The 17,354-nt window shown below is 47.2% G+C and overlaps 1 protein-coding gene across 1 annotated transcript in view; it reads left to right on the top strand.

The window, feature by feature from the left end:
* The first annotated feature begins 458 nt into the window (after positions 1–458).
* TRPC4 (transient receptor potential cation channel subfamily C member 4) overlaps positions 459–17,354 on the top strand; it is a 77,514-nt gene continuing 60,618 nt past the window's right edge. Inside the window, exon 1 of the mRNA XM_078863005.1 lies at positions 459–699. Within this exon, the coding sequence (XP_078719131.1) occupies positions 632–699 (68 nt within the window). The 5' untranslated portion in view covers positions 459–631. The remainder of the gene's footprint in view (positions 700–17,354) is intronic.

Below are 17,354 nucleotides of genomic sequence, written 5' to 3'. Positions count from 1 at the left end.
GGCAATTAAGCTCGTAATAACAACAATGGAAAATAGTTATAAAGGGCAGTGATAATCTAAGCTGTAAACGACTAGCATATTATATTCAAACAAAGAGAAGCAATATTATAATGATGATGGTGAGGATTATTGAGAAGATGACGATGATTACGGGAATAATTAAATTATCAGAAGCAATATCACTAATCAATCCAAAGTACATTTCGTCGTTGAGTCGAATTTGAGCACGACAAACACAGCCGACAATATTGCGAATATTGCCGCACAGCACCGCCGTGGGTCGCGGGTCACTCATTCATTCATCCCCGGCGCTCTTGCGCGTTCATTGAGCGGAGGGATCGCATGCACAGCCCAGTCGGAGACACCGCGCATGCAGACCCCGCTGGGCGGTAAGACGGGAGAGCTTTGAATAGAGAGAGAGAGAACCACACACACACACGCGCGCGCGCGCGCTGCGCAGTCTCGCTCGCATCACACTCACTCCACTCAGCCATCGCTCGCTCGCTCGCTCTGCATGGAGGTGGACGGCGCTCGTCTGGACGGTGGAGGATTCGTCTCGTGTCGTCTGCCCGTTCGCTCGCCTCCTCGCAAAGCGCCCTGAATGTGGCTGGAGCTAACAAGGGAGAGTTAAATGATTTTTGGAGGCAAAGCATTCAGCTTCTGCGTCAAGGCAGAATTGCTCGCTGCGATCTGCAAACTGTGAGTGCCCCCACGCATCGATCACGATCATGATGAGGATTGAGATTATTGAGATCATAACGATGGCTTTGAAATGCATTGATTAATTTTAGTCGCTTAATTGCATTGTGCATTGTATGCGTACGGACAATAGGGTTTTCACATTAGCCGCGGCTCTTATTAATGCAAATTACCTCTGGTGTACCGTGACAGCGGTCTCTGATTCTATCCTGGGGGGGGGGGGGGGGGGGAGCAAAATGAAACACAAATTGAGCTTTTTTGTTACGTCTGGTTGGGTGGCCCTGTTGGGTGGCCGAACGGCCACACTCAAAAAATTGAATAAAACCCCCGGCATTCTCCAAATTATTTTGTAAAAAATTCAGTGGCGAATTCCTGCAACCGTAGCCGCTGTTTCCTTTCAGATTTACTCATATGTGCAATATACCTCCGATTAGCTCGGTTGGCTACGCACGGTGCGAAAGAAGTTCAACATACATACACGTGAGAGCATGCGTTCGAGAACCCTGTGCGGTTACGTATATTCTGTGCTACGAACCCGGTGACCCGAGTTCAATTCCTGCCCACGGCCTAGACCAGTGACGATTATCTGAACCTGTCCTTGGCCACTAGAGGAAGACAAAGGCGGCCGAGCATGGTATTGGCCACCCACCCCCTCGTGTGCCATGCCGGCCTTCATAGACGCTCGCTAACAGCACTTGCCCCAACACTCTGTTAAGGCTATACGGAGGGCGGGGGGGGCGGGGGATCTTTGTCTTTGTTATGCTGCGCGTGTGAGCGCAAACAGTTTTGTTGCGGATAGGGGCACTTTGGCTTCCTAACAACAAAACGCCTCTCTCGCCATTCGGGCGCCGTCACTCGCATGGCACTGGCTTGCGGAGCGGGAACCATCAACATCGCGGGGATGACAAAGTGACGATCCCCCCTGGGATCGGAATTCTGCCGCGCGCCAAACGGGCAACGGTGCTTGTAGCCTCTGATCCGTAGGCCACTCTCGTTCCCTGCGTCTACTGCCTCGGCTTCGTGTGCAACGCTTGGGACGGGTGATTTAGCGAAGTGCCGACGACGTCAGCGATTGCCTCTCGGACTGGAGGGAAGGTGGGCTTGCCCGGTTCGCTGTCACATAGGTGGTGTCACCTTTTGTTCCGTGCCAACTTAGGGTGCGCTTGGATGTGGTCGTGCGGGGACACCACGTGTGTTCTCGGCATGTACACACGCGTAGCCTCGTTTGTCAGTCCATCTTTAGATTCTGGCCTCCTTGTACCCGCGAGGGCCGTTGGGGGGGGGGGGTTAATTGGTCATTCTTCATCACGCTGGCCAGTGTGGGCTGGCAGGGATCATAGACTAGTGTGGTATAGTACAACAATTGATTTTTCCCGCACTGCCCCTCTGCTGATAACGTGGCTCCGCGACGGTCTGCAGCGCCTGTTTCATGCAGGGTGCTCGCACTGCCTCGCAGCGACCAGGCTCCAACCTGCTTAGCTTCTGAGATCTTGACGAGATCGAGGGCATTGCGGGTGAGTTGGTCAAAGGAAGTGTGGATATAGCCAGTTACATTCATGTAACAGGAATTGAGGCACCCGAAGAGTCCGAGGATTACATCTTACTAGCTATGAACGCAAAGGCGGAATTCTGGCCAAGCCAGTGAATTGACATGTGTGCTACTCGTAATTTTAATCCCAGATCTCCCTTGTAAAAAAAACACTCAATTGTCTCATGAATAATGGTAATCTTATCCTGAATGCGCCCGATCTTGTCAGATATCGGAAGCTCAGCAGGAGTGAGACTGGATAATGACTGGATGGGCGAGCAACACCATGCGTAAACAGGTTGCTATGGGCCGTGAGGCCACGTGCTCTGCATCAGACGACAGTGCAGAAACAGACGTACATTGTTGTGCCGTGCTATGTCCCGACGTCTATGCACCCCAGCATTCTCCATTCGTGGTAGAAGTATCGTTGAATAGCCCCCATGAGCCTCTCAGCGTGGGGAGGCCCTCATCCAAGAGTGGATCGACATAAGGGCAGTTTCTGTATATGTCCGTGTGAATCTATAGATTGCATCGAAGGGGCGATGCGAATATTCAACCTCGGTTAAGGCTTGAAGTCGCATCACAGAACCCAATGCCCTCCTCTATCACAGTGCTGGGCAGGGGAATAAGGCAGGGTGCCCTCTACTGAGGATATTCTGCCACTTGTCCTCACTGGCATTGTCTCTCCATCGGATGTTGTAATTATCATCATAAGCCATGGTCAATCCACTGCTGGATGAAAGCCGCCACCACCACTCGCGATCCAGCGATGTAATAACCCACCAATAACCCGTGCGATGATTTATTTCATCGCTCCATCTCATGTGTGGCGTGCCGGGAACGGAAATCATTTTGGACGTAGTCATAGCAGGGCCAACGTCCCACAAAATGTTTGTAAACCCGGCACACCTCAGCAGCCATACACAACATTGTGCCTGTGGGCACTAGTTACGATGCCACCTACTCCATCCAATCTGGCAACGACCCAGGACGTGTTCGGTGAAAATGTAAGCCCTGAGCAGTGGCAATAGCCGCGGCTCGCGCAAGGTACTGAATTGGACAGAGACACAAACCCCGCTTAGGTCCCGAGATGGGGATGAGAAGAGGCTTGAGAGAGAGGCGAGGGTCAGGGCGAGGATTACGTCCGTGTGAGGTGGAAAGCCCTCGTGGCGCTTATAACAGTAAAGCCCCGATGGCGGAATAAGAGCTGGGACCCTCCCTGGGGAATTAAAAGGCACGCGGCTCAGTAATATTTCACTTCCGTGGACACATTGATCAAGATTGAGGCGCGGAGTTCGTGCGGGTATGCATGTGATGATTGATTGCGCCTTTTACAAGTGCGGTCTATCTCGTGCTGATGTGGTTAGTATATTGCTCGCTCCATTCGCCCGGTTCTCTATGCAGCGATACACAGTTATGGCGCTGACACGTTCGGTGCCCGTATACATATATATTCTCTCCCCACTTCTCCCCTTCCCCTCCACCCTTCAATTCGTATAGACTCCCCGTGGAAGAGATATGGAGATCGGGATTTGGCGAGATGTGAGAAATGTGGCATGAAGAAGATACATGTGTCAATGAGATGTAGGGAAGAGTGGTACAGATGAGACCAAAATAACAGTGAATCGAAAGATGTAAACTAGAGACAGAGATGTGTTAAGATGAGGCGATATTTGCAAACAAGATAGAGAAACACTATGAGATCTCTTTTACCAGTAGCAAAATATAGTAGTAGGTTTTTACCCAGTTTAAAAAGATAGATAAAATTTCGATTTAAAGCTTTCGTGACTGCAGGGATTCATCTTCTTGGTTATTTCGGTAAAGTCACGTAGAAGGGAAGTAATACAATTTTATTTTATTATGTTTTATTTTTATTATTTTATTATTTCCCGTCTACGTGACTTTTTCCAAAAGAACCAATAAGAAGATAGAGAAAGATGAAGATAAAAAATGTTTTTTATTCATGCTTATTGAGATCTGAATTCGAGCTACTATTTAGTGCATCCGTATTGTTTCATTAGTCTGGGGACCCACGCGCCGTTTGGGTCCCTTGGGATGTTGCTTATGCCTCGTGCCACCCCTGGCGTGAGGTTCCGACAGCGTGGGATCTCGCCTGCATGTAAGTAAAGGATTTAATTTATTAGAGTAGATCTTTGTCATGTTTTTAACTGATTGCAAACACGTATGCGGGATATGAGGATGGGCGGTTGCCTGAAATTTCACTCGATGTGAATTTTTTTTTATTTTAAGGTCACATTGTTATTAGCGAATGTGTTGAGTTTATTATTATTGTTATGTGTGCTTGTGCGTCACCGCCAATGCATTGTCACCAAATAAGTTGTATGTGTGTGGGGTTCTGTGACGAGTTGCTCATCGAGGATCTAGGTTTGATTCCAGGCCTCGGCATTGAGGAGGTCTTCTAGCATCCACGTGACACCCTGTGCATCACGATCAGGGTTGTGATGCACATCGTGCCCTCAATAGGTGCTCTTCAATAGCACTCACCTCAACAATCTGTCCCGGCCTGGGCCATTCTTTTTCTTTCATAACGACAATGTCTCTAGCGCTGTAACACGGCAAGCCATTGCAATGGCTCTGAGAATCCGTGTGTTAATAGGTGCTCGCTAACAGCACTTGCCCCGACGGTACATTAAAGACTGCACGGAGCAGCTTTGCCCTTGATTTTGCCGCACACAATTAGCGGAGCGCAGCAGTGAGTTCTTAGCTCGCTGCTGCCCACCACACCGTGGACGTGTCGTCTCCAAAACATTGGAATGTTCGCGCAAGTCTCAAGGACAAACATTTTTGGTGCCAAGGTCGCTGCGGGGCCACTGTGGTGGTTTTTTTTTCACTGGCGGTGGTTAAACAGCTGGGCCAATTGTGGACTACGCGCAGGGACGGGGCAATTTCAAGAAGAGCTTGTGGAGTGCTCAGAAAAGAATGTTCTCGGCAACTTGAGACAATGGAAGTCGAGAACGCACTGCAGAAGAAGAAGGTCCATGTAGTTCGGCTGCTATGTCCTACTGCTGAAATGAGATCACAGCTGCGATAGCCATGATGCCCAGATGCACAGACACGTATTCTATTTTGTCAAACTTTATGTGTATGTCTTCTTGGTTCTTTCGGTAAAGTCACGTAGAAGGAAAATAATAATAATATGTTTTATTTTTATTATTTTATTATTTTCCTTCTACGTAACTTTACCGAAAGAACCAAGAAGATGAACCCCTGCAGTCACGAAAGCTTTAAATCGAAATGTATGTGTATGCATCAGCAGGGTCACCATATTCTCCGGTTTATAAGACTTACTTTCGTGGATTAAATCAAAAGTTGGTGGTGCGTCTCATAATGCAGCAGACGTGTGGGTGTGCGCGAAACCAAATTTGTATACTGTAGTGTGAGAGACCAAATTTGTATACTGTAGTGCCAGAGACCAGATTTGTATACTGTACTGTCAGAGACCAGATTTGTGTGGGGGAAGCAGTCGTGTAACGGTTAGCACACTGCGCTACGAACCCGGCGACCCGAGTTCGATTCCCGCTCACGGCCAACACCAGTGACGATTATCTGAACCGGTCCTGGGCCTCCCCTGGGTCGACTCAACCTTAAATGAGTACCTGGGGCGATATGTAAACATCGCCACGAGGGAAACAAAGGCGGACGGTCGTGGCGATGGCCAACCATCCCCTGGCGTGCCGTTCTAGCATTCATAGATGCTCGCTAACAGCACTTGCCGAAACAGTCTGTTAAGGTTTCGATTTAAAGCTTTCGTGACTGCAGGGATTCATCTTCTTGGTGCTTTCGGTAAAGTCACGTAGAATGGAAATAATAATTGTATTATGTTTTATTTTTATTATTTTATTATTTCCCTTCTACGGGGTGGGGGGGGGGTCTCTGTCTTATATTTTGTAGTGTCATTGACGACACCGAGCGGGCACGAGTTGTAGGTCTGACTTACTTTGCGAAACGTCTTACAATCCCGAGAATGCGGTGCTTACACTTGCTGTGTTCACTCGTCCTTTGCTCGTCGCCAGCGCTGTCCCCATTCGAGTGTTAATGCCAATATGAATGAGGACGCATCATGTCCTGCTGGTTGGCGTAAATGTGGAATTGTGGCCTTTGCGGAGGCTGTGAATGCACACAGACGAAACATTGGAATAGTTTAGTTTTTTTCCTCCTTGCCCCCCCACCCCACCCCTACCCCCCATCCCAAATTTCAAAGGCATGGCATTTCTTCTTTTGGTTGAACATATTTCTCTCCGAGTAATCAATACATCAAATGTCAATGCTGAATAATGGCGTGAGATACTTGAGACGCATTGGCCAATTCCGGCGGTAACGGAATTAGCGGACCGCAACGCAGGCAGCAGATGAGAGCGAGGCGATTCGAGTTTGTGTTTGCTTCGCATCTCTCGATTCAACCTCATGTCTATCGATATTATTTTGACACAATAATAAGCCATCTTCTTGGTTCTTTCGGTAAAGTCACGTAGAAGGGAAGTAATAAAATAATAAAAATAAAACATAACAAAATAATTCTCACGACGTTTCGGCCACAACGCAAGCAGCCGTCTTCAGGTGGAAAACAGGTCTGTCGAGAAGGCAGAGTCTGAATGGCACGCCCCAGGCTTGGAGCGACTATTTATGCTGTTTTTCCACCTGAAGACGGCTGCTTGCGTTGTGGCCGAAACGTCGTGAAAATTATTTTGTTATGTTTTATTTTTATTATTTTATTACTTCCCTTCTACGTGACTTTACCGAAAGAACCAAGAAGATGAATCCCTGCAGTCACAAAAGCTTTAAATCGAAAAATAATAAGCCAATTGAAGCACGCGTGAAATGTTACTGTGGTCAGATTCCGTGTCCCGTGCCGCTCATCCTTTAGGGGCCGTCCATAAATGACGTCACGCACCTAGGGGGGAGGGGGGGGTCAGACATTTGCGACGATGTGTGACGATGGGGGGGGGGTGAGAAATGTGACGTCACATCAAAATGCGCAACTTTAAATACATATAGACAACACGTTCTACTTAATTATATAGACTTTTTAATAAATGTTTTCTCCTACAACATCAGAGTGCAGCGCCACATTAAATACGCACGACAATGACAATAGTTTAAAGCGATTTGAAGCATGTTTTATTTTCAAAATGGAAATATGGTTTTGGGGGTGGGGGGGGGGCAGAGCTTTGTGACGTCATATTTGAGGGGGGGTCTGACTTTTTGTGACGCCGTGTGACGAAGGTGGGGGGGGGTCAAAAATCGTCCAAAATCGCGTGACGTCATTTATGGACGGCCACTTAATGATCTCATCAAGGAGCATAAACCGTCACGCGAACTCCGGTCATCCTCACAGCAGCGGCTTTTGGCTGCAAGCCATCGAACAAAGACGGCCACCGCATCGCGCGCTTGCAGATGCGCTCCTGTGGCCGTCTGGAACGCTCTTCCTTCCGATACCAAGAAGTCACTGGAGCTGTGCACTTTTAAATCTTCTACATTGAACACTCATTTATTTAGAACTGCTTTTTGTATTTAGTTTCTTGTCCTTCCCCCGCACCTCCGAGTAGCACGGCTTGCTACGTACGGCGCGAAAGAAGTTCAGCATGCATACAACATATCGACGTCGAGACACGTGAGCGGCAGGCAAGGGGTGGAACACCTCCGCGAAGGATCCGTCCACCAAGGAGACGGAGCGGTGAAATCAGCTCGTTTGCCGGTGCCCGGTGTGGATTGTTCCGTTGGTGAGGCCTCACTTTGGAGGTGGATAGATCGCTGCTGACGATCGAGGAGGTCATCTTGTGCACGTGCATTCTTGCTATTTAATCGTGACCTCCGTGAAGACGTCCAAGAGAACAGACGGAGGAGGTGATGAGACCGACTCGCGTGCCACGTGCTGCATGGATCGTCACGAGGCTTAAGAATCCTTTGTTCAGCAGTGGATTGACCGTGGATGGACCGTGGATGATCATTAATTCGTAGTGTTAAACTTTACAAAGCCTATAACGTCGCCTCTCTGTACTAATTAGTCCGGCTTGTGCGACGGTAGGTAGGTAGGTAGGGTGGCTGGTACAACCCCATCACTCGATCGTTCCAGACTCTCTCAGGTTCGCTCGCCTTCGAACCAAACGACTGCATCGATTTGATGCTCCGGTTACGGTACCGGCTGCTGCGTGTGACGCGTTCCCTCTTGGATATCCAATGCCGGTTCAAACAGGGAGCAACCGATCCCAGATGTGCTCATGGAGAGCTTACACTCTCACGACGGGACAGACCTTGAACGATGACCCATCTTTTCGATTTAAAGCTTTCGTGACTGCAGGGATTCATCTTCTTGGTTCTTTCGGTAAAGTCACGTAGAAGGGAAATAATAAAATAATAAAAATTAAACATAATAAAATACAATTCTCACGATGTTTCGGCCACAACGCAAGCAGCCGTCCTCAGGTGAAGAACAGGTCTGGCCGAAACGTCGTGAGAATTGGATTTTATTATGTTTTATTTTTATTATTTTATTATTTCCCTTCTACGTGACTTTACCGAAAGAACCAAGAAGACGATGACCCATCGTTAGCGTCATCGGCAGCGGCGGGCATGATCAATCCACTGCTGGATGAAGGCTTCCCCGAGCCGTCGCCCGTCTCTCACGGCCTCGCGATGCGACGATTCCGTGAGCTGAGCGTCACTAGGGTGGACGTTGTCTCTCGGGAGAGAGATCCCTCCTTCGGCTGTCACTCCTGCGTTAGTCTCGACCTCGACCACCAGCCATCGTTCATTCGTTGTAGCCGCGTGTCCTGTCCAAAGCCACACTCACTTCTTTTTTGTACACGCTTTCTTTTAACTCACTCTGTCTGTTGTTGATGTTGTTGTTGTCGTTGTTGTCGTATCCTCAAATCTTGTAACTCAATTTTAACCCACTTCCCAATGTGGTATCGACTGCAAACTTGGTATACTTATGTCATACTGATGACAATACTATATTCTATCAGAAAACAATATATATTTAGAATTTTTTTTTAATAAGTTATGTTTAGGCTTGTGTGTAATTGTCCACGGTCAACTGATGTTGGCTGTAATTGGCCACGGTCCCTTACGCTATGGCAAGCTTCGGGGCCACTTCCTGGAGTCGTGGAGTTCTGCCATTACGAGTACATTTCATAAAAGCGTGTTTATTTTTTAATATTACTTATTCTTACTCTATCCATACGAGGTCCCTTGACCTGCGTACGCTCTCGAATCCGCATGTTCCTCTTTTCCGTCTCTCGTTGTAAATTACAAGCATGCAGCTTGCATTCTCACCTGGGTTTGAAAATATACATATGTTCGTTATGCTTCGTTGCGCACTTTTTCATCTTTCGTTAACTTGCATTTGTCATTGTCCACGTCTCTGATTCACATGTCATACCAGGCCATATGCACATATGTACATCGCAATCTATAACCACGAAGTCGCCTTTTCCATGTAAGATACGCACCTAGGCAGCATGTCTCAGTTAATGAGAAAAAAATACTTAACATCTTACGTTCAAGTGCCATTTGCCTCCGCAGTGACATCATTGTATCGTCAACCGCTGAGGTTTTACTGCCAACGTCAATGCAGTGATGTAAAGTGACGTCAGTGCAGCGTTATAACGAAGCGTGCTCACCATAAACGTGGAGTCTTTGTCCTTACGAGTGAAGCTTCAATCTTAGAGAGACACGGAGGCACGGCCTCGGTGTCTTCTGTCCAACATTGGATTATGTTTTGTTGTTGTTGTTGCATCCTCTTGTTATTAACCACGAGGTGGGGGTCACAACACGAGTAAGACGTTCGCTGTGTCAGCATTTGGCGGTGCCAGGTGAACAATTGTGCCTTGCAATAGCCTCGCATTTTCCACCGTGCCTGGGTCTGTGCTGGGTGGACGTGTGACGCAGTGGTTAGCGCAGTGCGGTATGAATCTAGCAACGTGAGTTCCCTTTCCGAACACGGCGAACATCATCGGATCCAGGAGGTGGGGGGCGAGGGGGTGGCGATGGGGCCGATTGACCCCCCCCCTGCCGACCATCCCCTCTCCTTAAGTATTTGAATCAACTCTGGGCCCCTCTCTGCACCTGCAGAAACCCGCACTAACCAGTGTGGTGAAGTATGATTAAACAACCCCGATAACTGACACTGCGTAGGGAGGACTCTATCCAGAAATGAATTGACAAAGGGCTGTACATTTCGGTATTAATATTATATATTCATAACACCCCTTATTGGTGAAAGAGTAGGCCAAATACCTCTAGAGAGGCTCTCTAGAATGCCTTCCCGTGGAGGTTATTCCGACAGTTGTTGCGTGAGCAATTGCAGGGCTGCGCCTTCACCTTCTTACCCTTTGACCTCAGCAATATTGCTTTTGTGAGCATATTGCTTTAAGCAATGTTAACACTAATTTATTACACTATGTAGCACAATTTTTGTTCCTGGGTAGTAAGTGTTATTTCATAATTACTTATGCCTAAAAAGTATGGAAAATGGCTATTATTCCCCACAAACTTTGCTTTTTTGACCAGGACAGTAATATTTCGAAATTGACTTATTTTAAATCAGAATTTGTGTCTTTTCGTTAACATAGAGTCAGAAAAAAAGAACTTATTAATCAAAATTAACATGTATTTATACTAAAGTAATAAAAAAATGACTACAAAAGATTTAGAAGTGAGTAGTTTTTCGAGATTTTCGATTATACTGTAAATCACTTTCATGAATCAGCCCCCAAATATAGTCTCCCATCATGTTCTCGTTATACTGTCCTTGGTAGCGGCGTCCAGTATATCCTGGTGGAAGCGCTCGCCATGCTCCTCAGAGTACGCTCCCATGTTCTCCTTGAATTTATCAAGATGAGCATCAAGGATATGGACTTTGAGGGACATCCTACAGCCCATTGTGCCGTGCCCAGGAAGCCCAGAACCACTGCAACAAAGCTGTTCCAAGCCGCTTTCTCCTTCCTAGTGAGCTTCTTGGGGAATTCATTGCACTCCAGGATCTTCTTCATCTGTGGTCCGATAAAGACACCGGCTTTGACCTTTGCCTCAGACAGCTTAGGGAAGAAGTCTTGAAGGTACTTGAAGGCTGCCGACTCCTTATCTACACCTCTGACAAATTGTTTCATAAGGCCCAATTTGATGTGCAGTGGTGGCATCAGCACCTTTCGGGGGTCGACCAGTGGCTCCCACTTGACGTTGTTCCTCCCCACAGAGAACTCGGTCCGCTGTGGCCAGTCCCGCCTGTGGTAGTGCACATTGGTGTCCCTGCTGTCCCAAAGGCAAAAATAGCAGGGAAACTTGGTAAAACCGCCTTGGAGACCCATCAGGAATGCCACTATTTTGAAGTCTCCGATGACCTCCCAGGCGTACTCATACATCAAGGCGTCCAGCAAGGTCTTGATGCTGTTGCAATCCTCTTTGAGGTGCACCGAGTGAGCCAGGGGATGAGACGGGTACTTGTTACCATTATGGAGCAGCACGGCTTTGAGGCTCCTGGAAGAGCTGTCAATGAAGAGGCACCACTCATTCTGGTGAAAGGCTATTCCGATTGCCTCAAACAGACTGGTCACATTGTGGCAGAATCAGAGCCCATCTTGACGGGTGAAGAAGCTGCAAAAAGGTTGGTGACGCTTCCTGTGATCTGCGACTTGCACACTGGCATCCAACAAGTTTCACTGCTTGAGCCTAGACATCAAAAGCTCGGCATTGTACTTGTTGAGACCAAGATCATTGATCAAGTCGTTGAGGCCTCTTTGGTTGGGGTAGTATGGGTTTCTCTCCTCAGCTCCGCCTCTGAAATTGTCATCTGGATCTGCAACGTCTTTCTCGCTCTCTGACTTGCTGCTCTCCTCTAAAGACGGCTGCTCTCTCTCCAGGGGAGTGGGTACGGGGAGCTCATGGCAGTGTGGCACTGGGGTGATGGATGAAGAAAGGTCCAGATACGTGATAGCAGGTGCATTCTTGCCAGTCCGACGTTTGTAAGGGTCCACCATGCAGAAGTAGCAGTTGCTTGAGTGGTCAGTGGGTTCTCGCAAAAATTATTGGGATAACGAACTTCATGGCTCTCTTTTCCCCTCTGTACCATCCTACAAAAATACATTTATTTTACACAAGACTAATGTGTAAGAGATTCTCGCAACATTTTTCATGTTATATATTTTTTCAATAACATTGAAAATTTTTAAACATTTTAAAATTGAAAACTTTTACAATTTTAACTAATTTTATAACGTAAAATTCCGATCAACAATTGCCCATCTTACCTTCCAGAGTTTTTTTGCATTGCTCGCAGGTGAAATGAGGTGCCCAGGGTTTGTCTTGATCCCCGACAGGCATGCCGAAATATGCCTTGTAGGCCTCACACATCTTAGCAGATGCTTCCACTGAGTACTTTTTGCTCATGTCTTGACAAATTGGCCGCAGACATAGCAAAATGCGTCTGCCGGATGCTTGCAGCCTCTCGATGTCATCTCAGAAAAATGCAGATATGTATCCACTTAGGCAGCTGGAACTAAGCTGAACTGGAAGGCTTAATGCCCCTGTATTTATACTGCTATTTATATTACTTGAAAGTTTACTCAGCACTGAATCTATCTGGAATGTTCTGGAAAATAGGTAAATTTCTAAATATCACTGTCCTGGTCAAAAAAGCTAAGTTTGTGGGGAATAATAGCCATTTTCTGTACTTTTGAGGCATAAGCAATTAGGAAATAACACTTACAACCTAGGAACAAACAAATATTGTTACACAGTGTTATTATTAATTACAATTTATTCTGCACACAGACACAGAGGTCAACGTGCTGGGGATGTTAAGCAAGCAGGGACATTTGGGGAATCGTGTTTTATTGTTCGTGCGAGGCTGTTATAATTCAATCCTAGTTCCATTGCGAAATTTCACATGCAGACCGCTCGTCGAATTACATTGTGCTCTGTCAGTTGCCACGTTACACAAATTGGTGGGGGGGGGTGGTGAGTGGGGGGGCGGTGAAGGAGGGGGGGGGGCGTCTGATCCGGATGGGCGGTTTTTTTTTTGGCAAAATGATAAAGATCCTCTCGAGGAGAGGGGAATAATGAGGCCTCAATTGTTGAGGCGGAAGCGTCGCTTGTTAAGCAATTTGCACTCTTTTTGTCGTGCTGAAGACAGCCAAGGTATGTCTGACAGACGGCGATGCACTACGACAGTAATAAACCCACACTGTGAGCTGTTGTATAAGCATCAGAGTTACATGATATTCCCGCATACGCTATGAATAAGGTGAACGATTGCGTATATATTTTACGCGTCATGTATGTGTTCCGTGGGAGGAGGGGGCGGTGGGTTCATTTTCTCGTTGAATCTTTTCACGGACTTCAGCTCTGGACAGCTCCGGCTGAAATGAAACCCTGAGTAATTGTACAAAACGTACAGCGTGTCCGCAAAGGTTTTGATCCACTGTTACATAAATATAGAGAAACAGCTGTTTTAGTCAAGTTGATAAAACTATACAAAGGCAAGAATCAACAGCGTCAGCAGACTGTTTGGGCACGTGCTGGTAGCGAGCACCTGTTAAGGCCGGCACGACACACGAGGGGGAGGGTGGTCAGCACCACGCCTTTGTCCATGAGTGGCGATGTGTACACACCGCACCAGGTACTCATTTGAGGCTGCGTCGACCGAGGGGAGGCCCAGAACCGGTTCGGATATTCGTCACCGATGTTGGCTGTGAGCGGATTTGAACTCGGGTCGGCGGGTTCGTAGCACAGCGCGCTAACCGCTGCACCACCGCTCCCCGCACACATTATACACATGCACGTCCACACACTTGGTAATTTGAAGATGGTGAGTATCAATCCCTCTAAACATCTGATGGTATTGGCAACACACATTGCATCAAGATTTCAAAGAGTCCCAGGTGATCGCCAAGCATCGCAGCTGTGATTGTTTTTACCGCTTCTCTTGTGCTGTTAAAGATCTCTCACGATTGTTATTTGTTCCATAAACTTGAGAATGTGAGGAACACGTTTCACCTCCGATTGGCATTGGTTGGCTACGTGCGGTGCCCAAGAAATTCGTCATACAGACACGCAGTTCAATCTGCCCATTCTATTGAATAAGCGTTGCCTTCATGTGGACCCTGCCTGAGTCCGATTGCTTGCCCCCGATAACATCAGTGGTGAGTGATATCTGTAGTGGGTTCTGGGTTCCCCCTTCAGTAGGCTGCACTGATCAGTGTGGTGGGCTCGGGTAAAACAATCCCGGAGATCACCACCAGCATAGAGCGGTCTTCATCGACCGAACCAGTGGTTTGACGAACCACAGTAAAAAAAAAATTACCGTTTACACATTTTCTAGGAATGGTTTTGAGAGCACTCAAAAAGCAATTAATCAGTTCTTAATTACGTTTTAAAATGCATGGTTTTGTTTACACATTGCAATGCGTGGCGACGGTTGCTGCATTTATTAAAACCCTTGCAAAAAGAAAGCTCCTGGGTTTAGTGTGCTCTCAGCTGGTTATTAATGAAGGTCATCTATCTACAGGGAGGGCTTAAAACACATGACAGCCCTTGACATGCAAGGCAGTTGGAAGGTGAGGAGGAGAGACGTGGGAGCATAGAAGTACAATTCAATTTATTTATCTGCACAGCCCACCACGCCTCGCTGCTGCCTATGAACATTTTTTTGCACGTTTTGTTCACCCACCACAAATACCATTTCGGCTCAACGCTAATTAGCTACCGAAATATGGTGAGTTCAAGCACGGCCTGTGCAATTTGGTCAAATGCAGTAAACATACGTTTCTAAGAAATATGTATATTTTTCTAAACTTGAAACAAAAAAAAGCCCATGTGGTCCCCTGCTTAATTGAGCATGATGTAGTACAGTACCCGTGTACTACTTACAGCCCTGAGCAAGAGGTGGGAATTCCACATTCCCGTGGAAGTTACGAGTCGTTCTATACAAACAGCCATTGCAAAAGAATGTTCTTCAACACTCGTCTAAATCTAACATTTTGTGAGCACGGTTTTGTTTCCCGTCTCGCTGTTGAAAACTCTAAAACCAGCCCCTCGTATATCACAAAACGTATTTACAGGCGTGCTGCTCCTCTGGGTAGGGGAGTGATACGTTTTACAATCTCTCCCAGGTTTTTCGCGGAACTTTCCCAATTGCTTGTCAGCGAGAGCCGCTCGTCATGAGCGTGTGATTGATAGCGACCAGGTAGTCGCATACGCCGCAGTAATTTTGAACCTGGCAGGCGTTGGTAAAATACGGAACTCATTGCACTGCTTCCGACAGGGTTACCGTGGCATGTGTGTCCCTTATTCTCCGAGACGGGTGTGACCAGTGATGAAATATAATATATTTAACCAATTAAGACAGAGTGCAATACTCGCCCCTGTGTGACTTTGCAGTTACAATGCACCATGACAACACGATTATTTATAGACGACTTATCAGCGCTGTATTTCTCATTTTGAATCCGTAAATGACCTCGTGAAGACGCTAAATTTTCACAGGGTCACTTTATAATTCCATTACAGAGATAAGTCAACGCAAGCCGAACTGAATTTTGCTCAAGTGAACTGCAGCGGGTTAGACCAGACGATATGGTATGGGATTCAATTGAACTGAATTTAGGCAAATTAAATGGGAACTAAAGTAAGCGCATAATCATTGCAAATCTAGTCTGTAGATGCTGTTAACGAGGCTCACAAAAATTAAGTGTTTTCTTATGCAGTCGTGCATAACTTATGTAATGTGCCTATATGCACTGACGCAGCATATTTCACCACGCTGGTCAGGCAAGATGAAAATTATATACAGGGTGCGTAAAAAAATGTTAACACTTAAATGGGACTATCGATTTTAATTGGAAAAAGAACGAATAATACACTTCAAAAAGTCAAAAAGTCTCCCACTTGTTCGCCAGAATTGCCGACACGTGCCTGGAATCTTCTCCAGGTGGTCTCCAGAGCCCGGAGGCACATTTCTTGTGGTATTGTTACAAATTCTCAGAAGTGTTAAACAAAAATTTGAAGCGCCCTGTACATACATTTGGTATCGTGGTGTGCTGTACGTATGTTGCGTGCAAAGCAATATTTGCATAAAATCGCTCTTTTCAAAATGCATGTTTTATCGGGTTGAGTCTAAGTACAGCACAGTTTTGAGACAGCCCCATTTGACATGTCCGGCTAACTCCATTTTAATCAGAATATGTATTTATACTGGAGAAATCCGATGAGCTATGAAGCTCTTTTTCACAGATGTCCAGTAGGTGCAGGAAAGAATCGTCGTTTCACACAAAAGGACACATACGCCTGTGTAGAAAGCCCACACACTGACGGAAATATCACCCAAGTTACGCACAGATGGATTAAGCAACCTACTTGCTGTACATCCTGCTGTGGCTCGTGGAAAAACAAGGAATCGGTAAGAAAAATCCACCCCATGATAAAGTCTTGGCCACAAATGATAGCTCAACGAAAGGGCTCATCGTGTGGACATTTATAACTCTTAAGCCCATGTTTATAAAAAGGACCCGGAGAAAAATCCGCGGGACGACGGGGAGAACACGCAAACTCCAAATATACAGCAGGCGTCAAGGTTGGGATCGAATCCACGACCGACCGCACACCAGGCGAGGTAGTTAATATCTCGCCACCGCGGCGCCCCTATTGCAGCTACGGAGGAAGCGCCTGGGGGCCTAAGGAGGAAGGGAGGGGGCCTACACAGGTTGAACTTCCCTGTTGAGTCAAGGTAATAAAAGCAAAGAATGAAATACGTGCAGCAGGCAGGGGCATAACAGCTTCGGTGCCGCAGACGCGGCCGCAGGCTGACTGGTTCCATTCATCACACAGCCCCTAGGTGCACACGTGATCGCACACAGGGCTACAGGTGTACATCATCACCATGCCCGACTGCAGTGACCTGCTCGTACGCGTCAACCGCATCTTCAAGCGTGCAATCGGTGCCGTCCCGTAGCCGGAATGGGCCCTTGTGCAGGCAATGAAACGGGGGGGGGGGGTCCCCTCTATGTAGCGCAGCACCCTGGGCACCCCCCCCCGACCCACGGGGCCAGATGCAATTGCACAGTCTGCACACTCAACATCTACACGGACTGGGCTGTAAGTTGGAACGTCC

The sequence above is a fragment of the Lampetra fluviatilis genome, chromosome 15, assembly GCF_964198595.1.
Source record: "Lampetra fluviatilis chromosome 15, kcLamFluv1.1, whole genome shotgun sequence".
In the NCBI taxonomy this organism is placed as follows: domain Eukaryota; kingdom Metazoa; phylum Chordata; class Hyperoartia; order Petromyzontiformes; family Petromyzontidae; genus Lampetra; species Lampetra fluviatilis.
Note: the sequence above shows the minus strand (reverse complement) of the source record. Positions and strands in the feature narration are given on the sequence as shown.